Source organism: Nuphar pumila, chromosome 4, assembly GCF_984573655.1.
Source record: "Nuphar pumila chromosome 4, dmNupPumi1.hap1.1, whole genome shotgun sequence".
Taxonomy (NCBI): domain Eukaryota; kingdom Viridiplantae; phylum Streptophyta; class Magnoliopsida; order Nymphaeales; family Nymphaeaceae; genus Nuphar; species Nuphar pumila.
This window is the reverse complement of record NC_143252.1, coordinates 37,828,302-37,841,211: the sequence shown is the minus strand read 5'-3', so window position 1 is coordinate 37,841,211 and position 12,910 is coordinate 37,828,302. Positions and strand designations below refer to the sequence as shown.

General features: G+C 39.2%; 1 protein-coding gene across 1 annotated transcript; it reads left to right on the top strand.

Moving 5' to 3' along the window:
- Positions 1 to 10,232: 10,232 nt before the first annotated feature.
- On the top strand, positions 10,233 to 11,465 carry LOC149840035 (chlorophyll a-b binding protein CP29.2, chloroplastic-like). Its single transcript, XM_090003007.1, has 2 exons — positions 10,233 to 10,835; positions 10,966 to 11,465. Exons 1-2 carry the CDS (start codon positions 10,302 to 10,304, stop codon positions 11,293 to 11,295), a joined length of 864 nt encoding a protein of 287 aa, XP_089859133.1. The 5' UTR covers positions 10,233 to 10,301; the 3' UTR covers positions 11,296 to 11,465.
- The last annotated feature ends 1,445 nt before the right edge of the window (positions 11,466 to 12,910 follow it).

Below are 12,910 nucleotides of genomic sequence, written 5' to 3'. Positions count from 1 at the left end.
GTATTAAAATTGGATGACCGGACAAGCCGGTCGCTGAGTCAGGCTTTGACGCCACACACAGGCACTACGACGAGACGATAACGTTGTGACCGGCTGCTGCCACCAGTTACATATTGCCCAGTGGCGGTGGGGTCCAAAACAAGGAGTGATATTAGTCATTGCTTCCATCTCTTTTTTTTCAAAAAAAAAAAAGCCTATGCCGCCCTTTTAGAAAGTTTTAGGGATGTCAACGGGTCGGATCTCGGCATTACCGAATCCGACTAAGTAGGATATGTCTGATTCAGATTGAAGTCTGATGGAAAATGATAAAACTGAATCCGAATCCGATATTTACAAATAATCGGATTCAGATTTTAATCTAAAATTAATACTGAATCTGAAACCAATTTTTAATCGGATCCGGATTTGGCTACTGAATCTGATCCAACGACAACCAGCGGCTAGTCTCGTTTCCCAGCCCTACCCGTGGCTTGGTTGCTGCATGGATTAACTGTAGGACGTTTATATATAGAAAAATGAAAATAAAAGAACAGAAAAGAAAGCACATGTGTGGATGGGTAGGACCTACACAAGAAATTGGTGGGACCCGACATCGATCTCACTAGGAGGTGTTGGTATTAGATCCAGACCCGGGCCTGGTCAGATCTTTCAAAAACCATATCCAGATCCAATATCATTTTTTCCTTGAAAATTGTGGATCTTAAGCGGAACTCAGGTCAGGCCTGGGCTTGGTATCAAGTTCCATAAACAATATCCCGGTTTGTATGTTAATCAAACCTCATGGATTGGACCTGGATAGTTTAATCATACTCCTTTCCTTTGTTACCAAATCCGAAGCCTACTAAATCAGGTAAACTATACCTGACACATTGACGCCTCAAAAAAAAAAATTTAAGAAAAGGTATTTCATTAAATCAAGAAGCAAGAAAGACCGGTTGAGAAGAGGTGACGAAGAACCCATGTACATATCAGAGCATGGGAATGTAGAAAAAATAGAGAAAAATATGTTAAAAAAATAGTGTGGGCCTACATATGCTTAATCACACATTATAAGTTGTCTAAAGTTAAGGCTCATATAAAGTCCTCAAATCATATATAGTGGTTATTTTTCTTCAGATTCTCCATCATCATCAAGAGAAAATTATCCTTCTCTCATTAGGTTTAGAGAAAAAGGCAAGGCCATGCATAAAGGTTCTGAAAGATCATACCCGTGAAAGATCTATCAAAGCACTGATGAATTCAGGTATGCTTCCGCATCAAGTTTTAGATTATATTCTTATCAATGATTTAGCATGAACAAGTTAACGATCTATTAAGTTTATCGGTGGATTTAAATTTCAACAATTGATATATCAGATCAGCTTGTTCTTGTTGAATCATTGAAATATTAAATTTTTTTATATTATGTTTTTCGTTGGTGGCGATAATCGGTGCTAGTCAGTTTTTTTTTAGTGCGGGCACCGCTGGGTGTCTGCACGATTCTCGAGAAAAGAAAAAAGATTGGATCCCCTTTCCCGAGTCTCAACGACTGATGGCGAGACATGAGCGAAGGAGGGTTGATTGACCCTTCTCGAATCATTCGGTAGTGCCCAGACGCTAAGGAGGGTCGTTCGACCCTCCCCTCAGGGATATCGGATAGACGGAAGGACCGATCAACCCTCCCTCTCCTGACTGTCAGATCATCATCAGTAGGGGGTTCACCCCTTTTTCCAGTCGGTTGGACGGGAGAGCCAATCGGCCCTCCCCTTATTTTTCCTTCTATTTTGTCGGTCAGGTTGCCGCCTGTTCAGATCGTCGGATGACGGGAGGGCTCTTTCCCTTTTTGGATCATTGAAAACGAGAGGCGGGAGGAACAATCGGCCTTCCCCCCTTTTCAGCAAACCAGATAGGGATGGAGTTGTCGCCCGCTCAGATTGGCGAGGCTTCTCGATTGCTCAGAATGTTGGATATGCGCTCGCCTGCTCAGACTGCCGGATAGTGAAGGCAGACGCCCATTCAGACTTAACATTTTTGGGTTCGACGGCAACCCAGGACCGGGTTTGGCCATCATCAAATGCTTTGGGGTCGATGGCATTCAGGGTCGGGTTCGACCATCGCCTAATATTTTAAGGCCGGTGGAAGACGACACCCTATTTAGGCTTGTCCTATGACAGTCAGGGCTAGTTCGACCTTCAGCCGCTACATCGATTTGGGGCCGGTTTGGGGTTCAGCCGATCCGGTGACCCGGGGCGGATCAGCCCTCAGCCGATGAATCGACCTGGGGTCGTTTCGAGCTTCAACCGACCAAGTCGGGGTTGGTTTTGTTTTCAGCCGATGAGGCCAGGTCGAGTACGACCTCCAGGGTTGCCCGGTTCGGTTCTCGTTAGTTTAAGGGGATCGAACCGGCTTGGGAGGAGCCAGACCCGTGTCAGGTCAGGCTTCGTCAAATCCAACCCAATGGCCCAGACCGTGTACCAGCTATGGTGTTGGGGTCTAACCCAAAGCCTGCTTTGACCTGCCGATGGATCTGGATTGACCCGGTGGACTGGACCCCTTAGCATGTACTTTAAAATTCATAAAAAAAGAGCATATTCTTTTTTATAAGAATCCCTTTTTAGATTTAGGGACATTAAGTATGCTTTTGGTTCTTTTTGGAGGGTTGTCTTCGGTTACTTTTTGACCCTACAAAGATTATGATTATGTTTTTTTTATTCATATGCATGTATTTACATATTTGAACCATGACATTCTTTTCAGAATAAGGGTCTAATATTCTAATTGATTTGATGGAACCAATATGTTACCAAAGTAACATCTTTTGTATAGATTGACTTGTTTAGAATATTGAGATGTTTATATATTTGGGATTCATACAAATAGTGATCAGCTCAAAGGAAGATTACTATTTTGACGAGCCTAAATATATATTTTTTAATAATAAATATAGGGCAATTGTACGATTTTTCATGTGAATAACGAGTCAGTCTAAATAAAAAATCTCATTGTTTGATAGGATTAATTGTCCATGTTTGATTACTGTAATGAGAGTACCACTTACAAGTTGACATTTCTATCCAAAAACTAAATGTCAATGTTATGCTAGGTATCTTGTGATAGAGTTCACCACAGTTTAAATATGTTATGTTAAAATGCATGTGAAAATGTATGTTAATTGTGAGCTTGTTTTGTTCTTAAATTAGTTAATATTTCTGCTTCTACGATACATGCAAATATAAATTCGATCCATGTTTTAAGTAGTTCTAACTTCAAAAACTAGAAAGAGAATGTTATGATTGTTCTCGGATGTATGAATTCAGATCTTGCGCTTTGAGATGATCAACCACCTACTCTTACGGATATGAGTTTTGCTGAGGATAAAAAAAAACTCTGATCTGTAGGATCGATCCACTCGCATGAGTCTTATGATCATGAAATGTGCAATTCCAGAATCCTTCAGGGGTACTATGTTTGAAGAGGTTCCTTGAGGAAATAAAAAAGCATTTTGCTAAAAATGAAAAGCTTGAGACAAACACTCTCCTTTTGAATCTTGTTTTAATGAGGTATAAGGGTAAAGGGAACATTAGGGAGTACATTATGGAAATGTCACATCTTGCTTCGAAACTAAAGACACTAAAGTTAGAGTTGTCTGAGAACTTACTCATGCACTTAGTTTTGATATGTCTTCCTGCGCAATACAGTCAGTTTAAGGTCAGCTATAACTATCAGAAAGACAAATTGACTCTTAAAGAGCTCATTTTTCACTATGTGCAAGAAGAGGAAAGGATACAACAAGAAAAGATAGAAAGCGCTAACTTGGCAATAGCTTCTAAGGACAAATTTAAGAAAAAAAAAAGAATAAGGAAGCTGTAGTGGACCCTTAATCACAGAAGAAACCGAAGAGACATCAGGATCCAAAGTGCAGTTGTTTCTTTTTGTAAAAGAGAGGGTCACATGAAGGACTGTACCAAATATCATGCTTGGTGTGAAAAGAAATGTATGCTCCTTACTTTGTTTTGTTCTGATGTTAAATTAACTTTTGTATCCAAACACACTTGATGGATGGATTCCGATGCTACCACTCATATCAGTGTATCTATGCAAGGTTGCCTAAGTTATCGAATACCAATTAATGTTGAAAGATTTATTTATGTGGCCGATGGCAAATCAATTCAAGTTGAGGTAATAGGGACCTTTAGGTTATTGTTAAAGACGGTTAGTTATTTAGATTTGAAAGAAATATTCATTGTACCGTCTTTTAGACAGAATTTGGTTTCTATTTTCGCATTAAACAAATCTTGTTATTCTTGTTTATTTAGAAATAGTCAATTTAAATTATTTCTTGATTTAAATCTTATTATGATCGGGTTTTTATGTGTGGTTGATAACTTTTATTTGCTTAATATTATTACCTCATATAATGAAACCTTACATTCTAGTTCCCATGGTATAAAATAAAAAATAGTCAGTAAACTTTCTGCTTTATTATGGTACAAGCGCTTAGGTCATATTTCTAAACAAAGAATTGAAAAACTTATGACAAGTAAAATTCTTGATTCTCTTGATTTCACTGACTTTCAGGTTTGTGTTGAGTGTATAAAAGGGAAACAAACAAACATAAGAAAATTAGGTGCCGAAAGAAGAATAGATGTCTTAGAACTAATTCATATAGATATTTGTGGGTCATTCCCTACGGCTTCTTGAAATGATCAATAATATTTTATTACGTTCATAGACGACTATTATCATTATGGGTACCTGTATTTAATTTATAAAAAGTTTCAATCTCTAGATCTTTTCAAATCATTTAAGGCTGAAGTTGAAAACCAACTTGTTGAAGGTTTAAAGTCATCAAATCTAACTGTGGTGATGAATACTATGGTAAATATGATAGATCAGGTAAACAACATCTAGGGCTCTTTGCTAAATTTTTAGAAGAATGTGGTATCGTCCCTCAGTACTTCATGCTAGGCACTTTTAGCATAAATGGTGTTGCTGAGAGACGAAAGAAAACTTTAAAGGATATGGTAAGAAGTATGATTTCTCATTCTACCTTACTAGAATCTCTCTGGAAAGAAGCATTAACGACTACAACTTATGTATTCAACAGATTACCATCTAAAGTAGTAACCAAGACCCCATATAAAATATGGATAGGTAAAAAGCCTACTATAAAGCATTTTCTTATTTAGGGATGTCCAGCTGAGGTTAGACCCTATAAGCCACATAAAAATAAACTGGATTTCAGAACGGTTAATTGCTATTTTGTTGGATATTCTGAAAGATCTAGGGGTTATAAATTTTATGACCCTTTGAATAAATCTTTTTTTGAGACGAGAAATGCTTGTTTCTTTGATGATATTAAGTTTGGGGGGAGTGATAAAATAAAAGACATTGTTTTTTAAAAAGAGTTTGTTTCTCTTCCTACAGTTATTGACAATGATCAGATTTCTATTTTTGATATTGTCTCAACAAATCCAAATTAAGGCAATATTATAGATCTCCCTATCCAAAATCAAGTTTTTTCTCTTGAAATACAAACTCAACAACCTCAAGAAACACCTCAAGTAACTCAAGAACAAGTGTTATTAAGAAAATTTACTAGAGATAAGCAAAGGGAAATTCCAAATGATTATATTGTTTTTCTTCAAGAACATAAGGGTGATATTGGCTTAAGGAAAGATGATTCAACAAACTTTCATCAAGCTATAAAGAGTTCTAACTCTCAACAGCGGATTGATACAATACATGAGAAGATTAAATCCATGAAAGACAATGTCATATAAGATCTTGTCTCATTACCTGAAGGTGTGAAACCTATTGGTTGCAAATGAATATTTAAAATCAAGAGAGATTCAATGGGTAATGTAGAAAGATATAAGACATATTTTGTTATAAAAGGATTTACTCAAAGGGTCGGCATTGACTATATAGAGACTTTCTCTCTAATTTCTACGAAAGACTCTTTCAGAATTATGATGACACTTGTGGCTCATTATTATTTAAAGCTGCATCAGATGGATGTAAAAACTGCATTCCTTAATGGTGACATTGATGAGACAATATATATGGTGCAACCAAAATATTTTATCTTAAGCAATACAAAGAAAATGATTTATAAATTAAAAAAAAATTATCTATGGACTTAAGCAAGCTTCTCATCAATGGTATCATAAATTTCATCAAGTTGTCCTCTTATTTGGTTTTGAGATGAATGTGGTTGATGAATGCATATGCCATAAGTCCAGTGTGGGTAAATATGTTTTTCTGGTTTTATATGTCGATGACATATTACATGTTAGTAATGATATAGGCATACTGCACGAAACCAAGAGATTTCTGACAAATATATTTAAAATAAAAGATCTTGATGACAACACTTTTGTATTAGGGATCCAGATACATCGAGATCATTCTCGGAGTATTCATGGATTATCGTAAAAGAGCTATATCGAAAGAATTCTGGATAGATTTGGCATGAATGATTATAAACCAGGTGATACTCTTGTTGCTAAGGGAGACAAATTTAGTCTTATTCAATGCCCTAAATGCCAGTTTAAAGTTAAGGATATGAAACAGATTGTATATGCATCTGCTGTGAGGAGTTTTATGCATGCTCAAGTGTGTACATGTCCGGATATAACATACATTGTTAGGATGTAACACAGATGTCTTAGTAACCCAGGTATGGATCATTGAAAAGCAGTCAAATGAGTTATGCAGTACTTGCAAAAAACAAAAGGTTACATGCTCACATACATGAAGTCAGATTAGTTGGAGATCATTTGGTATTCTGATTCTAACTTTGTTGGATTTCAAGACAGTTACAAATCCACGTTAGGTTATATTTTTTTGTTAATCGAGGGAGCTATTTCTTGAAAGAGTGCCAAGCAGACACTCATTATTTTTTTCACTATGATAGTAAAGTTTGTAGCATGTTATAAGGCATCCAATCATGGAATATGGTTACACAATTTTGTCACTAGGTTGCAAATTTTGGATAATGTTGAATGACCGCTAAAGTTATTTTATGACAATAATTCGGCAGTGTTATATTCGAACAACAATAGGAGCTCATCGAAGTCAAAGTATATTGACATTAAGTTTTATGTTGTTAAAGAAAGAGTGCAAAATGGTTAGATATCTATAGAACATATTGGCACAAACTCCATGATTGCAGATCCGCTTACCAAAAGTTTGTTACCCAAGGTATTTCACGCGCACACTGCTCGAATGGGTGTTTTATCATTTAATGATATCTTGGTTTAGTGGGAGTTTGTATTTGGACGTTCTATGATATAATAAAGTTTTATTTTACCACTTTAATATAAAGTTTCAGTTTTAGTTTCATTTTGTACTCATTTGTTGTCATCTCACTAAAGAATAAGGAAAGACCAGTTGAAAATAGGCATGTTTGGATCACATTACATGTAATTTTCATGCTTCATATCCATACTTGATCTATGTCATTTGGTTACGTCAATATATATGATCGTTGATGGGTCCAATTAAGATGTTTGTAATGAAGACTGCTTTGGTTCTATATTGATATGATCAATAGATCAAATTGTTAGAGATATCATTTGATAAGGCAATGTTTTGAGCTCATAAGGTTATAATGTGTAATTATAAGATGACATATGTGGCCCAAGTAAGAGATTGTTAGAAAAAATCGTGTGGGCCTACGTATGCTTAATCATACATTATAGGTTGTTTAATGTTAAGACCCATATAAAGTGGTCACATATGGTTGGGTCATATGATATCTTATATGGTATGGTCTTATTATGTGTATAGACGTCATTTACCCCTATCTATCAATTTTTAATTTTATGATGAGTTAAATTGAAAATAGACCCTAAAGTGGTTACAATTGGGTTATGGTCTTCAAACTATATATAATAGCTATTCTCTTTAGGATCCCCATCATCATCAAGAGAAAATTGTCCCTCTCTTATTAGGTTTAGAGAAGAAGGCAAGGTCACGTACAGAAGTTCTGGAAGATCATACCTGTGAAAGATCTATCGGAGCACCAAATGAATTCAAGTACGCTTTCGCATCAAGTTTTAGATTATATTCTTTTCAATGATTTAATACAAACAAGTTAACGATCTATTAAGTTTATCGGTGGATTTAAATTCCAATAAAATATACATGTTTGGGCGAGCAGGATTGAAGTCAATCGACCCTTTCCCCATCCAGCTCAACTCCAAATCAGTTCCTTGAGCAGGGCTAAGGCATCATGATTTAAATTCTGAAGGCATCTCCAAATGAACATCTACCTCTAACCCAGGCGCTTTGCTTCATCAGCCACAATCACGGATTGTAGTAGGGTGTTCAGATCCCATCTAAGCCTCAACTCTTCCCAGACCAGGCCATACAGCTGATGTTTATACCGACAGCACCAAAAAAGGTGTGTGGCTGTCTCTTAGCTAACCTTACAAAGGGTGCATGCTGAGCAACTGAAAGCCTGGCTTCTTAAGGGTGCCGTATGTTAGGACATCTCCTTGGCATGGCATGGGTTCCATGTGGTTGAGGTGGCTTCAGATCAATTAGAGATTGGATAATGAATTCGGTTCAGTTTGGCTTGGACCTGTTTGCGTGATTTAGACTTTTGAAGCTGGATCTGACTCACCCAGGACTTGGTCCGCATCAGTTAAACTCTTTGGTTCGGATATGATATAAACCGATAATCAACAGAGATGGAGATGTCTGGGCTTTTGGTAGACCTCCTGCACTGTTGATCACACACATTGTTGAGAGACACCACGGACAACATCTGCATCAGCTCGAACCACTCGTGCTGGGTCTGATTGGAAGGGTTTCTGCGCAGAATTAGGTCCCATCCATCGCTGGGGACCAGCAACTATCTACTGTTCACTTGTATGAACCATGAATCTGTAGACAACTAGATCTAGATCATGAGGTCATTCAAGCTATAGGTACAAGTGCGCGAGTGGTGCTCACCTGAGCACTTGGCCTATCTTTCTGTATTATTTTATAAGCCACAAATTGACCTGTCACAGGATTAATTTAACAACGACAGCATTGATATTTGCCAGCGAGACAAAAGCTGGCAAAACATCTACCATTTTGTTCTCATTTTCTTGCATCTTGCACATTTCCTGCGAAAGGACTGAACTGGTAGAATTGTGGCATTAGAAAATCATTTGAATCCCTTCAGATGCGCAACTCCTAAGCAAACTCAGTAAGGCTCTGTTTGTGAGCCTAGAATCAGAGGTGCGTTGCTGTTTCCACAGTGCTTGCTCTCATGCTTAATATCTTGCCAAAATACCACATTGGGAATGAAGTTGGCAGCCCCAACGCCACATTTCAACACCACCTTCCTACCAAATCAAATCGAGAGGAAGATGGATACTTTTCATCACCAAGAATAATGTAGGGATGACTATGAGAAATCATCGTTATAAAGATAGTACAACACAAGTTTCTTTAGTTCCTCTCTGTTTAAATGAAAGCCAGATTCAAAATAAGGTCAATCTAATTCTTAATCCCATTTTATTTCTGTGCTGCTACTGATATTACCCCAATTGATTCGTTAGTTTTGGTGGCAACCAGCAAGGGATAATTTTCATGAGGCTAGTTTGTGGTTGACATCTCGCTGAGATTCTCATATAAAAAGGAAAAAGGATGTGTTTGTGATTAACGGGTTTTGTTAAGCAGTAGCAGCTACAAGTCCGTTTCCACTTCCAGACCTGGTCATGTAATAAAACCTCAAGAGAAATTACGTTGGGATGGAGGTTCGGCCTCTTCATCCAAAATATAAACAACAAATAGTGGGCTTAACGCTGATAACATCAAAGAAAAGACTAGCGTTAGGTTCATCTTTCACCATATATATGGAGTACACAAAAATAGTTGGGCCACTTTATTTGGCTTGGGGACCAGTTGTAGGCATCTATGTATCCATTCAAAGTTTCATAGATATTTTGTCGTCAGGAGAGGTCACCTCCCTTTGTGATTGGCTACTTGTGTCCCACGTACTCCCACCGACACAGACGTGAATAGACTAGACGTAGCATGAACCATTGAGGCAAATGGGAAGGATAAAGGAAGGGGAGGAGAGAAAAGCCAGATGCATAACGGCCACGCGGTTGTGCTGTAGCGATAAGGCGGAGGGGATGAGGAGAGCCGTCAGATGGAACATGGTGGTTGGTCTTTCGTAGCCAACGGCTGGCGATAACGTCATAGGGTAGTAGGGAAGGCTTCCGGATCATAAAACCGTAAAGCCAGCAGAGATTATATAATACATCCCTCCCGAATCGCAAAACAAAGAGAGAGAGAGAGAGAGAATCAAAATCAAAATGGCTGCTGCAGCCACAGCAGGAGCAACGTCCGCCTTCTTTGGCAGCCGCCTGAGCAATGTCCAAACCGTCCACGCCAAGGGCGGCAGGTTCCAGGCGAGGTTCGGGTTTGGGTTCGGTGGTGGAGGGAAGAAGAAGGACGCAGCCGAGAAGAAGCCGCCTAAGAAGACGACGACGGTGTCGGAAAGGCCACTCTGGCTGCCTTGGGCGACTGCGCCGGAGTGGCTGGACGGCAGCATCGTGGGCGACTACGGGTTCGACCCCTTGGGGTTGGCGAAGCCCGTGGAGTACCTACAGTTCGATCTGGACTCACTGGACCAGAACCTGGCCAAGAACGAGGCGGGCGATGTCATCGGCACCAGGTTCGAGAGCTCCGACGTCAAGGCAACGCCGTTCCAGCCCTACAGCGAGGTATTCGGCCTGCAGCGCTTCAGGGAGTGCGAACTGATCCATGGGCGCTGGGCCATGCTCGGCACCCTCGGCGCCCTCGCCGTCGAGGGCCTCACTGGTGTCGCCTGGCAGGACGCAGGCAAGGTAATCACATCTCATTTAGCTGTCGTAAGAAGAGTCTCCCTCTCTCCATCATCAAATCAGGCGTGAGAGTTTCCTTCAGATTTATTCCCTCCCAAGAAACCAATTATTATTATTGTATTTTTTTGGTCAGGTGGAATTGGTGGAGGGGTCGTCTTACCTGGGGCTCCCTCTCCCCTTCTCTATAAGCACATTGATATGGATCGAGGTGATCGTGATCGGTTACATCGAAATCCAGAGGAACGCAGAGCTGGACCTGGAGAGGAGGATATACCCGGGGGGACCCTTCGACCCGCTGGGGTTAGCCGCCAATGCCGACCCCGATGAGAAGACACGGCTTCAATTGGCGGAGATCAAGCACGGTCGTCTGGCGATGGTGGGGTTTCTGGCCTTCGCCCTCCAGGCTGCTGTCACCGGCAAGGGTCCCCTCAACAATCTCGTCGACGCCTTCTCCTCCGCTTGATCTCTCTCTCTCTCTCTCTCTCTCTCTCTCTCTCTCTCTCTCTCTCTCTCTCGTTATAACTAACTAAGAGCTCTGTATTCTGTCTGCTTAATTATCATGTAAATCCCGATGTGTTTGGGTCCATTTATGTTATCCTAAATCTTATAAAAGCTTATAATGAGTGCCAAAAATTAAGTGCTTTATAACTTTTTCTTAATTGACATGCTTGCCTTGTGCTTTGCCAAGGTTATTTTTATATTTTTTTAAAAGAGGTGGTTCGGTGAAATTTTCACCTACGTCTACGGAACACCTCAAAACGTCTCACCCTTTTTCACACTTAGTGTTTATTACACATTGGAGAGAACTCTCATCCATGCTTTTCCTTAGTTGGTCTCCTTGATCACAGGCATTGTTTACAATTTTGATATGTTTAGAATGAAAACAATGTCTCATTCCCTATTCTTGATTCTTAGACTTTCCTTGAAGTAGGGATACTGAAATTTCTTTCTATCTTCATGAGGATCCTTCTTACCTTCTTTGTAAAGAGGATCTTTCTTGCCAACTGCATTCTTTTCATCTTCATACAGAGTCTGCTTGTCATTCTCATGAAACCTGTCAAGTACACTCTTTCCATCCTCATAAGCATGAGTCTTGGACATTCTCATGAAACCTGCCAACTGCATTCTTTCCATCTTCATCTGCATGAGTCTGCTTGCCATTCTCATGAGACTCACAAGAATCTGCATGAGAATACTTAACGTTATCAGTCCCCCCTCAAACATCACATGGGTGGATCGTAAAGTCCAAGTTTGTCTGGCATACGGGCCAGATTCTATCTGGGTAGAGCCTTGGTAAGGATATCAGCAACTTTTCTTGTAAAGAACAAACTTAGTCTCTAAGGATCTAAAAGCAACTTTATCGTACACAAAGTTGATGGTCTATCTCAACATGTTTCATTCTGAAATGACAAAATGAGCTTGATAGAAACTTCAAGAGCAGACAAGTTATCACAAAACAAAATTGGTGGTTTAGATAAGTATAAACCCAAATCATGGAGGATAAATGTTAACCACATGAGTTCAAGGCCTAGCTTTGTATTTCGCCTCAAAGTTGGAACGAGCAACTGAAGCTTGTTTCTTGGCACTCCAAGAAATACAATTTGCACCAAAAACATGCAATAGCCAATGGTGAACTGTCGGGTGAGAGGAGATCCTGCCTAATCAACATTGAAAAAGGTATATAATTCAAGTGGTGACTAGGCAAATAGCCGAATTCCCAAATCTATAATACCATGAATATAACAAAGAAATCTCTTGATCAGTTGAAAATGAAAATTGATAGAATTTTGCATAAATTGGCTCACATAATTGATGTTGAAGGAAATAGCAGGTCTCATAAAAGTTAAGTACTGAAGTCCAACAAGACTCTGATAGAGAGTTGGATCTGAAAAAAACATATGAAACATCCTTAGAGGATCGAAGATTAGAAACCATAAGATTGGACACTAGCTTGGAGTCAATCATTTGAGCTTGATCAAGAAGTTCATAAGCATACCGCCTTTGATTTAGAAAGAACCTTTTTGAAAATTTGTTAGCTTTTATACCGACAAAGAAATGAAGTATACCAAAGTCTTTCA